Genomic DNA, 13,575 nt, shown 5'->3' with positions numbered 1-13,575 from the left:
TCATCCGGTGTTGGAATCATATATTCTTATACTATATCAAATGTATTTATTTTGCTTTTCTTCTCTCCAACCTTCCATCTCCCATAAGAGTATAACAAATGGGAGCAGAATAGGCATTCTGTCCATTTGAGCTTTCTCACATTCATGAAGATTCTTGTTGGCTTATATCTATTACACAATTCCACATACTGTACATCTTCTGCAATTCCTTTATTATTCAAAAATGTAATGACTTCTCAATGCATTCAGTGATTGACAGATATAGCTCTCTGTGATAGAGATGGACAAAAATTCTGGGACTTTAACCCTATGCTTTACCACTCATGATTTTATAAGCTTTTATAAAAGTCCTTGACATTGTGGTCTCATTTGACAGAGAGTGGCATGAAGATCTGTAGCAAAATTTGAGTCAGTGGGAATCATGAAAAAACCTGAAGGTCAGTCATTTCAGCATCAAGCAATCTCTTCAGGAGTTCTGTCCTGGCCCAAGTATCTTCAGCTGCTTCATCAATGACTTTCTTCCATCATAAGATCAGCAGTGGTGATTACATAGTTTTCAGCACCATTCATGATGCCTCAGATACTGAAGCAAGTCCGTGTCCAAATGCAGCAAAACCTGGACGATTTCAAGGCTTATGCTGACCAGTGACAAGTAACATTCCTGTCACAAAATTACCAGACAATAAACCTCTCCAACAACCATCACCCCTTGACTTTCAACAATATTACCATTGCTGTATCTCACGCTGTCAATATCATGGGGGTTACCACTGATCAGAAACTTAACTTGCCGTATAAATATTATGGCTACAAGAGCTGATCAGAGTCTAGAAATCCTAAACTGAGTAACTCACTTGACTCTGCAGTGCCTATTTGCCATCTACAAATCACAAGTCAGGAGTATGATGGAATACTTCCCACTTGCTTACATGGGTGCAACTACTGCAACACTCAAGCTTGACACCATGCAGGACTAAGTAACCTGCTTTTTAGGCACCACATACACAAGCATCCACCACTGTTTCATGTACAAGTAGTTGTCCTATAACACCTTGGCTGTGTTCCAGTGAAACCTCGCTTAATAGAAAATCACTTAATATAAATAATGGGGCCTGTGGGAAATGTGGGGTTAGATGCCGACCAGCAAAACATTTCACTCACGATTGCTCAAAAATCGAACACAATATATAACACAGCCTGAATGAAGGTATAAATATATTTACCAATGAAACAAAAGTAAATTTAAAACAGTACATTTAAAATATATTGTTAATGCAAGGACAGAGGGTCATCATGGTGCATAAAGTAGTCTACCTATTCCTGTTAAGCGAGCTATATCACATTTTCTCTCCTTACGCTCAAAATGCTTTTTAATTTCTAGCTTCCCTTTCAGTGTTGTTGCTTTTCTTTTCCATTCACTACTGGAATTTTATCACCAGGAAATGTCTTGCTAATGTTCTTGTCACAATGCTTTTTTTTTCAAAAAAAGAGATACACTGCTCCTAGATTATCTTTCACAGGAAGCTGCTCAATGTATTTCTCTCAGAAAGCTGCTCTCTGTACAGTACCTCTCACAGAAAGATACTGTACAGATCAGCAACTGACATCGGTGCGTGTGCATGAAGACTCGTGCTGATGTTGGCGCATATGCTGAACAAAGCATGCAAAATGTTCTCTGCTGGAATTGCACTATTGCGAATAGAGGTAAGTGTGCTTGAAAATATTGTTCCTTAGTTTCACAGCGACGTTATAAGCAAATCGCACTGCTGGAACTCACGTTATCTGAGAACTACCTGTATAGTCTTGTATGTTAACTATAACATTAGCAGCATCTGATGTACCATATGCAAGATGCCCTGCAGAAATTCACCAGAGCTTCTTCGACAGCACCTTCCAAACCCATGACCACTGCTATCTAAAAAGACACGGGCAGCAGATGCATGGGAACACCATCACCTGCAAGCTCCCTTCCGAGCAACTTCTCATCTTGACTGGTAAATATATTGGTATTTCTTCATTGTTGGTACAGAATCCTAGAACTCCCTCCCTAACAGCATTGCGGGTCTATCTACACCATTTAGACCACTATGGTTCAAGAAAGGCAGCTTCAACACCACCTTCTCGATAACAACTAATGATGGGCAATGAACTTTTATCCAGAAAGTGGATGTCTAACCTCCAGAATTGTACACCAGCCTCCAAATGTGATTGCACTAAGATTCTATGGAATTGTAGTAAGACCTCTTTATCGTTAGTGATTTGTATGCAAAACGCACTCGGTAAATACAAATATTTCTGATGTTTTTTCATGATATGAAATGTGCTCTTTCTCCGTGTCTTGTAAAGGTGAATGATGTTACATATCATCAGACAGATTCAATCTACACTGTACTTTCCAAAGCTACCAGCTTCTGAAGGGAAACTGGTGATAGGCAATAAATGCTAGCCCAACCAACAATACCCACATTCCATGAGTGGAAACGAAAAGCTAAGTTATTTTGCAGCCTCGTTTTGACTTCCTCACAGCTTTCTTTCCCTTCTAAAAATATTTTCTGCAAACTCAGATGGGATTGTACTCAGCCTCGTCACCTCAACATCAGTATCTGTTGCAGATAGCTGAGGCTAAGCAATGATTCTTCAATATTACACCCTGCCGAATTTCTTTATTGTAGCCAAACATGAATCCATGCAGTTATATTACTTCTAGCCCCATGAGCACTAATTTTATATCAATGTACTTGTGTGGCACCTTATCCAGTTTTCTTTTTGATGTTGTGTATTGGAATTTTCAGTCTACAAAGATAAATAGATTATATGCAAATGACAGAGCTAAGCAGTACAGCAAACAACTGATCAAATCAAAGCTATGTATTACTGCTACATCCATTCCTGATTTTTCGTTGTTAACCCAGGGTTGTCCATCTTTTCTGAACAGGGGTTAAGAGATACTGGAGCAGCCACATACAATTTTTCTCTCACTTGGGGGCTGTTGAACAAATTTAATTTGGATAAAGTTTACCATGATCATAAATATGACTTTCAGAAAAGAAACAATTTGAAATAAATAGAGTTGTCATTTAATTAAGGAATATGACCATTAAAAGTGTCAAATAGCAATGCTAATATATACCTTGCTTTTGCCTTATTGGCAAATGAGCAGTTGTGGAGAAGGACATGGAAAGTATAGAATGTGTGGTGACATCTTGAAAAATGTCCATATTACAGAGGAAGTGGCGCTGGACGTCTTCAAACACATAAAGGTGGATAAATCCCTAAGACCTGATCAGGTATACCCTACAATTTGGTGGGAAACGAGGAAAGTGATTGTTGGACCCTTTGCTGAGATATTTGTATCATCGATAGTCACAGAAGACTGGAGGTTGTCTGACGTGGTGCCATTATTTAAGAAAGGTGGTGAGGAAAAGCCAGGGAGCTATAGACTGGTGAGCCTGATATTGGTGATGGGAATGTTGTTGAAGGGAATGTTGTTGAAGGAAATCCTGAGGGGCAGGATGTGCATGTATTTGGATAGGCAAGGACTGATTAGGGATAGTCACCATGGCTTTGTGGTTGGAAAATCATGTCTCACTAGATTGAGTTTTTTTTGAAGAAGTAACCTAAGAGGATTAGTGAGGACAGAGAGGTGGATGTGATCTGTATGGACTTCAGTAAGCCATTGAACAAGGTTCTTCATGGGAGACTGGTTAGCAAGGTTAGATCACATGAAATACAGGGAGAATTAGCCATTTGGATAGAGAACTGAGTCTAAGGTAGAAGACAGAGAATGGTGGTGAAGGGTTGCCTTTCAGACTGGAGGCCTGTGACCAGTGGAGTGCTACAAGGATTGATGCTGGGTCCTCTGCTTTTTGTCATTTATATAAATGATTTGAATGTGAAATAGGACATATAGTTAATAAGTTTGTAGATGACAACAAAATTGGAGGTGTAGTGGACAGTGAAGAAAGATACCTCAGAGCGCAACAGGATCTTGATCAGATGGGCCCATGGGCCGAGGAGTGGCAGATGGAGTTCAATTCAGAAAAATGTGAGGTGTTGTATTTTGGAAAAGCAAATCAGAGCAGGACTTATGCACTTAATGGTAAAGTTCTGGGGAGTATTGCTGAACAAAGGAACCTTGGAGTACAGGTTCATAGTTCCTTGAAAGTGGAGTTACAGTTAGATAGGATAGTGAAGAGGTTTTTGGTATGCTTGCCTTTATTGGTCAGTGCATTGAGGATAGGAGTTAGGAGTTCATGTTGCAGGTGTACAGAACATTGGTCATGCCACTTTTGGAATATTCTGTGCAATTGTGGTCTCCCTCCAATCGGAATGCTGTTGTGAAAGTTGAAAAGGTTCAGAAAAGAGTTATAAGGATTTTGCCAGGGTTGGAGGATTTGAGCTATAGGGAGCGGCTGATTAGGCTGGGGCTGTTTTCCCTGGATCATCAGAGACTGAGGGGTGACCTTGTGGAGGTTTAAAAAAATCAGGAATGGCATAGATAGGATAAGTATCTTTTCCCTGTGTTGGGCGTGTCTAGAACTAGAGGGCCTAGGTTTGGGGTGAGAGGGCAAAAATTTAAAAGGGACCGAAGGAGCAACTTCACCATGCAAAGGGTGTAGCGTGGATGGAATTAGCTGCTAGGTGACGTGTTGGAGGCTGGTACAATTACAACATTTAAAAGACATCTGGATGGGTATATGACTTGGAAGGGTTTAGAAGGAAATGGCCATCTGCTGGCAAATGAGCCTAAATTAAGTGACGATATCTGGTTGGCATGGACGAGTTGGACCGAATGGTCTGTTTCCTTGTTATATGTTTCTATGACTCTCTCTCTCTTGTGCGCTCTCTCTTGTGCGCTCTCTCTTGCGCGCTCTCTCTTGCGCGCTCTCTCTTGCGCGCTCTCTCTTGCGCGCTCTCTCTTGCGCGCTCTCTCTTGCGCGCTCTCTCTTGCGCGCTCTCTCTTGCGCGCTCTCTCTTGCGCGCGCTCTCGCGCGCTCTCGCTCTCTCTCTCGCTCTCGCTCTCTCTCTTGCGCTCTCTCTCTTGCGCTCTCTCTCTTGCGCTCTCTCGCTCTCTCTCTTGCGCTCTCGCGCTCTCTGTCGCGCGCTCTCTGTCGCGCGCTCTCTGTCGCGCGCTCTCTGTCGCGCGCTCTCTGTCGCGCGCTCTCTGTCGCGCGCTCTCTGTCGCGCGCGCTCTCTGTCGCGCGCTCTCTCTCGCGCGCTCTCTGTCGCGCGCGCTCTCTCTCGCGCGCTCTCGCTCCCGCTCTCGCTCTCTCTCCCTAGAGAGAGAGAGAATAAGACTTGGCCTGAAGTCCTGATACCACAGCATTTGGCAGGGTACTGGGGCTGACTGAGGATGTTAGTTAAAAACCATTGCATCTGGTTTGTCTTCGATGGTGAAGACTTTGAGCTGGCCTTAGTGGAATTCATTCAAAATACAAAATATTGTAAGATATTAAAAGTATGTAAAATACAAAAGGTACATAAAAGCGATGTAAAAACCTGATTACGTTACAGCTAGATTATTATGCGCAGTATCCAAAGTATAGGAGGGATGTGGAGAAGGTACAAAGGAGATTTGCCAGATGCGGCCTGGGCTGGAGAATTCTGGTTAAGAAGCAATTGGATAGATTGTGGTTGTTTCCCTTGGAGTAGAGGAGACAAAGGGAGGGGATGTGATTGAGATGTGTAAAATTATGAGGGGCATAACAGTGTAGACGAGCAGGATCTCATTCCCCTTGGTGGAGGGATCAATGATCAGAGGTATTGATTTAATTTAAAGGGCAGGAGGTGTTGAGGATATGAGGAAAATATTTCAGGTTTGTAGAGGGTGGTGGGAATCTGGAAATCATTGTTTGTAACGAAATCCTCAATACATTTAAGGAGTATTTAGATGTCCATTTGCGAAGGCAGGGCATGCAAGGCAATGGGCTAAATACTGGAAAATGGGTTAGAATAGTTGGTGGCTGTTTTTGACAGGTGCTGAATTTTTTATGCTGTTGGCCTCTGTAACTGTATAAAATTAGTGGTTGCCTGGCAGACTGGATTTTCATCCTCCCCAGGCTTACTCTGTACACTGGTTTTATAAGACAAAAAGACTTAGGAGCAGATGTAGGCCATTTCGCCCATTGCGTCTGATCTGCCATTCATTGAGATCATAGTTATCTGATAATTCTCAACTCCAGTTTCTTGCCGTATCCCCATAACCCTTACTGATTAAAGAAACATATCTCAAGCCTTGAACATACTTAATGATTGAACCTCTACAGCCTTGAGATAAGGAATTCCATAGGTTCATTATCCTCTGAAGGAAGAAATTCCTCGTTCCTCCTGTCTTAAATGGGTTAGCCATGCTCTTGAGATTATGCTGACTGATTCTGTTCTCTCCCACAAAAGGAAACAACTTCGCAAAATGTACCCTGCTAATTCACTGAAGAATCTTGCATGTTTAAGTAAGGTTGCCTCTTCTAAGCTCCGATGAATACAGGTCCTAGCTTCTCAATCTGTTTTAATAAGATAGTACCTTCATACTTCGGGTCAACCTAATGAGCCTCTCAGGACTGCCTCAAACACCAGTATATTTTTCCTTACATAAGGGGACCAAAACTGTCCATAGTATTCTGGTGTGATGTAACTTGTGTTTTGAATAGTTTTAGCAAGATTTATCTATTTTGATACTCCGTTCCCTGGTATTTCTTACTAGGATCTCTAATGTGGTAGCATACATACACAGTGACCTATTTGTGTGCCAGTAGCGATGAGTTGCATGGACACAGTCATCTGTGCATGTCTGAATTTCATAGACATGTACTGATCTTGTTTGTAGTACATGCTCATAACTTTTGCACTTTCATCAAATGGCAATTTAGGCTAAATATTTTAGTACAGGTGGTTCTCGGAAAACATGCGCTTCGGCAGTGCGATTTGCTTATGACATAGGTGGGGAAATTAAGGAACAATATTTTCGAGAACACTTGCGTCTATTTGCAATACCGCAATTCCAACAATGATGGTTTTGCATGCTTTGTTCTTTGCATGTGCCAACATCAGTGCTGGACTTTTTGCTGTTCTGCATGCATTGATGTCAGCTATCAATAAAACAGCTTTCTGAGAGATGCGTTGAGCAGCTTCCTGTGAAAGGTACACTGCTCTTAGATTATCCCTTTTTTGGAAAAAATGGAGGGGCAAGAATGTTGACAAGAAGTGTCCTGGTGTTAAAATTGCGGGTGGTGAATGGAAAAGAAAAGCTGTAACACTGAGAAGCAAGATATTATAAAGCGTTTCGAGCAGAAGGAGAAAATATGTGATAAAGCACGCTTAACAGCTTATCTCTCCACACTCCAGGCTCACTGCCTTTATTCCTGATGAAGGGCTTTTGCCCGAAACGTCGATTTCGAAGCTCCTTGGATGCTGCCTGAACTGCTGTGCTCTTCCAGCACCACTAATCCAGAAATGAGGGTGTCTATCTTATGCACCATGACTACCTTCTGTGCTTGCATTAACAATAGTTTTTATGTGCATTGTTTTAAATTTACTTTTGTTTCATTGATAAATATGGTTTATATCTTCATTCAAGCTGTGCTATACATTGTGTTAGACTTCTGCGTGATTTTTGAGCGATTGAGAGTGACATTTTTTGCTGTTCTGTCCCTAATCCTACTTTTCCCACAGGCCCCATTATTTATGCTAAGTAATTTTCTATTAAAGGAGGTTTCACTGGAACACAACTCCTGCATTAAGGAGAAGTACCTGTATTGCATTTAATCCTTCCTGTCAGATTTGGTTATCATTTGGAACATTGGACTTAATCTCCTTTCCTGTTTTTGACAGAACATGTCACAGCCGGAAGTAAAAGACCCCTGGAATCTTTCAAATGATGAGTTTTACTATCCCAAACAGCAAGGACTGCGAGGGACATTTGGAGGCAACATCATCCAAGTGAGTAGATTTGGGCACTTGCATTTCTCCCTCAGATTGGGTTTCATTTAATACCGCTTCAGAGTTGTGCAGTCATTGAATTATATCATTTGTATTCCTCAGATATTGAAGCAGTTTGTAAGCATATGCAAAAATATCTAGACAACACCTTGGGCTGATAAATGGTGAGAAGAGGGGTGATAAACGCATAGTGGCATTTTTGCTAGACTAGTTAATCCAGTAACTCAGCTAATGTTTAGGCACATGGTGGAATTTGAGTTCGGTCGAATTTGAGTTCAGTGAAATACAGGTGTTTGATATGCTTGCCTTTATTGTTTAGTGCATTGAGTATAGGAGTTGGGAGGTTATGTTGTGGCTATACAGGATATTAGTTGGGCCAGTTTTGGAATACAGGTAGTTCTGGGATAACATGCATGTCAGCAGCGTGATTTGGCTATAATGTTGCTGGAGAATTAGGGAACGGTATTTTTGAGAATGCTTAGCTCTGTTCGCAATAGTGCGATTCCAGTGGGGATTGGTTTGCACGCTTCATTCTGTGCATGTGTCGATGTCCATGCCATTCTGCACGTGCGCCATTGTCTGCACTGAAGTCTCCGCACCCTTCTGTGCATGTGTAATGCCAGCGCTGGTCTTCATGCCATTCTGCGCATGTGCCGACATCACCTGCCAACAGAGCAGCTTTTTGTGAGAGGTACTGTAGAGAGAGCAGCTTTCTTAGATATTTAAAAATGTACCATGTTAAATTTACTTTTGTTTAATAAATATAATTTCAATCTTCATTCACACTATGCTATACTTTGCGTTAGAATTTTGAGTGATTTTTAAGCGATCGTGAGTGATATTTTTTGCTGGTTTGCCCCTAACCCCACTTTTCCCATAGAGCCCATTCTTGAGCGATTTTCTATTAAGCGAGATTTTGCTGGAACACAACCACAGCATTGTAGGAGAACTACCAGTACAGTGTTCAATTCTGGTCTCCCTGTTTTAGAAAGGATGTTGTTAAACTTGAAAGGGTTCAGAAAAGAGTTACAAGAATGTTGCCAGGATTGGAGGGTTTGAGCTATCGGGAAAGGCTGAATAGGCTGGGGTTAGGAGTTATTTTCCCTGGAGTGTTGGAGGTTGAGGGGTGACCTTATGAAGGTTTATGAAGTTAAGAGGTACATGGATATGATGAATAGACAAGATCTTTTCCCTGGGGTCTGGGAGTCCAGAACTAGAGGGCATGTGTTTAAGGTGAGAGGGGAAAGATTTGAAAGAGACCTAAGGGGCAACGTTTTCACACAAAAGATGGTGCATGTATGGAATGAGCTGCCCAAGGAAATGGTGTAAGCTGGTACTGTGACAACATTTAAAAGGCATCTGGATGGGTATATGAATAGCAAGGGTTTAGAGGGATTTGGGCCTATTGCTGGCAAATGGGAGTAGATTAATTTAGGATATCTGGTCAGCATGGATGAGTTGGACCAACAAGTCTCTTTCCATGCTGTACAGGTCTATGACTCAAAGTAACTGAAATTATGAATCTAATAATGATGAGGAAATCACTGCTGATTATTGGAAAAATTCATCTACTTCACTAATGTCCTTCAGGGAATGAAATTTGTCACCCTTAGCTGATCTTGCCTATGTGATTCCAGAGCCACTGCAGTGTGCTTGATTCTCAAATGGCTTCTAAAAGGCAATGCAAGCCACTCGGTTGTGTCAATCACTTTGATTTCTCAACAAAGAAATGAAACCAGGTGGACCACCTGGCCTTGATAAAGTCATAGGAAACGACAATGAAATACACAGCCCTTTGCCCTGCTGAGTCATCCTTAGTAACATCTTGGGGCTAGTGCCAAATTGAGAGAGCAACAGCCTGACATAGTCATACTCATGGAGTCATACCTTACTGATAATGTCCCAGGCACCACCATCACCATCCCTGGGGATATGTCCTTTCTCACTGTGCGGTAGTCATTGAGGCATATTGCATGTGTTTTCTTTAGTACTGGGATGATGGTGGTCTTCTTGAAGGAAGTGGGAACTTCACTTTATAGCTTTCTGTGGCTTCACTCTCAAGAAGACCAATCTGATGGCAGTAGTGACTGAGGGAATAGGTGAATCCAAGGCTCTCAGAGCAGGTGACACGGTTTCACTGATGTTCTGTTCAAACCGAGCATAAAATTCATTGAGCACATTAGGGAGGAATATATTTTTGTCCACTATTCTCTTCTGCTTCATTTTGTAGCCTGTTATGTCATGTAGACCTTGTCACACAGATGGTGGGTGTCCATGTGGTTAGTTTGGGTCTCTAACTTAGTCTAGTATTGCCTCTTGGCATCTCTAATGGCCTTATGGAGATGCTATCTGGACTTCCTGTAAAGGTTAGACCTGATTTGAATGCTGCGCACCTGGCCTTCAGTAGGCAGTGCATTTCCCGGTTCATCCATCGTTTCCGGTTGAGCAATATACATATTAACTTTGTTGGCATGTTGTTTTCTACACATTTAGTAATGAAGTCCGTGACAGTGTTGGCATACCATCGAGATTGGTCACTGAATTCTTGAATATGGATCAGTCTGGGCCATTAACTACCTTAATTAGAAGGAAGGACCAAATGAGAGGAAAAGCAGAAATGCGAGAAGCACATGGAAGACTAATACTTCCTTCACAAATGTTGAGTTGTATGCTTTATATTTGTTGAAGCAAAATATCCTGGATGCTGAAAATCTGAAATATTAATAGAAATTATTGGAAATGCCACTTGGTCGTGACAGCGTCTGTGGTAGAAATAAAAGTAACAATTCAGGACCATGATATTCCATCAGAAACCGATGGTTACCATAACCTTCTATCAGTTCTGAGGTGAAATCACAGAGGTAAAATGTAACTTTTTTTCTTGACAGATGCTGCAAAATCTGTTGAGTATTTGTACCACCTGCAATTTTTTTTTCACTTCTGAACACTTAATCCTGAATGACTATGCTATGCAGGGTACTAATTCTGAGGAAGGGCCACTTTACCCAAAACATTTCCTCTGATTTCTCTGCACAGATGCTGCCATACCTGCTGTGCTTTTCCAGCAATTTCTGTTTTTGGTTGAGAATATAGGTACAGTATTAGCTGTCATTCACAATGGAGAATAGAATATCAATGAGGAAAGCTTTGAAGAAATCAAGTCGAAGGGGCAAAAGTTGGATTTGGTATTTGTGGAAGCTCCATTGATATATGAATATAGGTTGTAAATGTTGCAAATATCAAGTAATTAGTTTTAGTGATGGATAATATTAGGTTCAATTGGACAAAAAGGTAGAACTGTGCGCGAATTAAACTGGGAGGTTTCGCTCTGGAGGAAAGTTGCCTTTTTGTCAAAATGGCAAGAAAGTGAATTTTACATCAGAAACTGAAAAAGATGACTTTGTTATTCCAAAATTCACCTGTCAAAGATTTCGACCATTCTTGATTTATAGAGTCATAGAGATGTACATCATGGAAACAGACCCTTTGGTCCAACCCATCCATGCCGACCAGATATCCCAACCCAATCTAGTCCCACCTGCCAGCACCTGGCCCATATTCCTCCAAACCCTTCCTATTCATATACCCATCCAAATGCCTTTTAAATGTTGCAATTGTACCAGCCTCCACCACTTCCTCTACCAGCTCATTCTATACTCGTACCACCCTCTGCATGAAAAGATTGCCCCTTAGCTCTCTTTTATATCTTTCCCCTCTCACCCTAAACCTATGCCCTCTAGTTCTGGACTCCCCGATCCCAGGGAAAAGACTTTATCCTATCCATGCCACTCATAATTTTGTAAACTTCTATAAGGTCACCCCTCAGCCTCCGACGTTTCAGGGAAAACAGCCCCAGCCTGTTCAGCCTCTCCACATAGCTCAAATCCTCCAACCCCGGCAACATCCTTGTAAATCTTTTCTGAACCCTTTCAAGTTTCACAACATCTTTCAAATAGGAAGGAGACCAGAACTGCACGCAATATTCCAACAGTGGCCTAACCAATGTCCTGTACAGCTGCAACATGATCTCCGAACTCCTGTACTCAATACTCTGACCAATAAAGGAAAGCATACTAAACGCCTTCTTCACTATCCTATCTACCTGCGACTCCACTTTCAAGGAGCTATGAACCTGCACTTCAAGGTCTCTTTCTTCAGCAACACTCCCTACGACCTTACCATTAAGTGTATAAGTCTGCTAATATTTGCTTTCCCAAAATGCAGCACCTCGCATTTATCTGAATTAAACTCCATCTGATACTTCTCAGCCCATTGGCCCATCTGGTCCAGATCCTGTTGTAGTCTAAGGTAACCCTCTTCGCTGTCCACTACACCACCAATTTTGGTGTCATCTGCAAACTTACTAACTGTACCTCTTATGCTCACATCCAAATCATTTATGTAAGTGACAAAAAGTACAGGACCCAGCACCGATCCTTGTGGCACTCCACTGATCACAGGGCTCCAGTCTGAAAAACAACCCCACCACCACCCTCTGTCTTCTACCTTTGAGTCAGTTCTGTATCCAAATGGCTCGCTCTCCCTTTATTCCATGAGATCTAACCTTGCTAATCAGTCTCCCATGGGGAACCTTGTCAAATGCCTTACTGAAGTCCATATAGATCACATCTACTGCTCTGCCCTCATCAATCTTCTTTGTTACTTCTTCAAAAAACTCAATCAAGTTTGTGAGACATGATTTCCCACGCACAAAGCCATGTTGACTATCCTTAATCAGTCCTTGCCTTTCCAAATACATGTACATCCTGTCCCTCAGGCTTCCCTCCAACAACTTGCCCACCACTGAGGTCAGGCTCACTGGGCCTATAGTTCCCTGGCTTGTCTTTACCACCCTTCTTAAACATTGGCACCACATTTGCCAACCTCCAGTCTTCCAGCACCTCACCTGTGACTATCGATGATACAAATATCTCAGCAAGAGGCCCAGCAATTATTTCTCTAGCTTCCCACAGAGTTCTCGGGTACACCTGATCAGGTCTTGGGGATTTATCCACCTTTAACTGTTTCAAGATATCCAGCACTTCCTCCTCTGTAATCTGGACATTTTGCAAGATGTCACCTTCTGTTTCCCTACAGTCTATATCTTCGTTATCCTTTTCCTCAGTAAATACTAATGCAAAATATTCATTTCGTATCTCCCTCGTTTTCTGCGGCTCTACACAAAGGCTGCCTTGCTGATCTTTGAGGGGCCCTATTCTCTCCCTAGTTACCCTTTTCTCCTTAATGTACTTGTAAAAGCTCTTTGGATTCACCTTAATTCTATTTGCCAACGCTATCTCATGTCCCCTTTTTGCCCTCCTGATTTCCCTCTTAAGTATACTCCTACTTCCTTTATACTCTTCTAAGGATTCACTCGATCTATCCTGTCTATACCTTACATATGCTTCTTTCTTTTTCTTAATCAAACCCTCAGTTTCTTTAAAATTCCTGAAGAAGGGCTTATGCCTGAAACGTCGATTCTCCTGTTCTCTGGATGCTGCCTGACCTGCTGCGCTTTTCCAGCAACACATTTTCAGCTCTGATCTCCAGCATCTGCAGACCTCACTTTCTCCTCAGTTTCTTTAGTCATCCAGCATTTCCTATGCCTACCAGCCTTTCCTTTAACCCTAACAGAAATAT

The 13,575-nt window shown here is 41.9% G+C and overlaps 1 protein-coding gene across 5 annotated transcripts in view; it reads left to right on the top strand.

Annotated features, from left to right (window-relative positions):
- Positions 1-13,575, top strand: part of taf1 (TAF1 RNA polymerase II, TATA box binding protein (TBP)-associated factor) — a 176,162-nt gene that overhangs the window by 57,871 nt on the left and 104,716 nt on the right. For all 5 annotated transcript variants that reach the window (XM_043704745.2, XM_087992028.1, XM_043704747.2 and 2 more), the window contains exon 13: positions 7,828-7,935. In XM_043704745.2, coding sequence (XP_043560680.1) covers positions 7,828-7,935 — 108 coding nt within the window. The remainder of the gene's footprint in view (positions 1-7,827; positions 7,936-13,575) is intronic.

Source organism: Chiloscyllium plagiosum, unplaced genomic scaffold (assembly GCF_037043375.1).
Source record: "Chiloscyllium plagiosum isolate Xiang-an unplaced genomic scaffold, Cpla_swu_hap1 HiC_scaffold_11, whole genome shotgun sequence".
Taxonomy (NCBI): domain Eukaryota; kingdom Metazoa; phylum Chordata; class Chondrichthyes; order Orectolobiformes; family Hemiscylliidae; genus Chiloscyllium; species Chiloscyllium plagiosum.
This window is presented reverse-complemented; position numbering and strand designations above follow the sequence as displayed.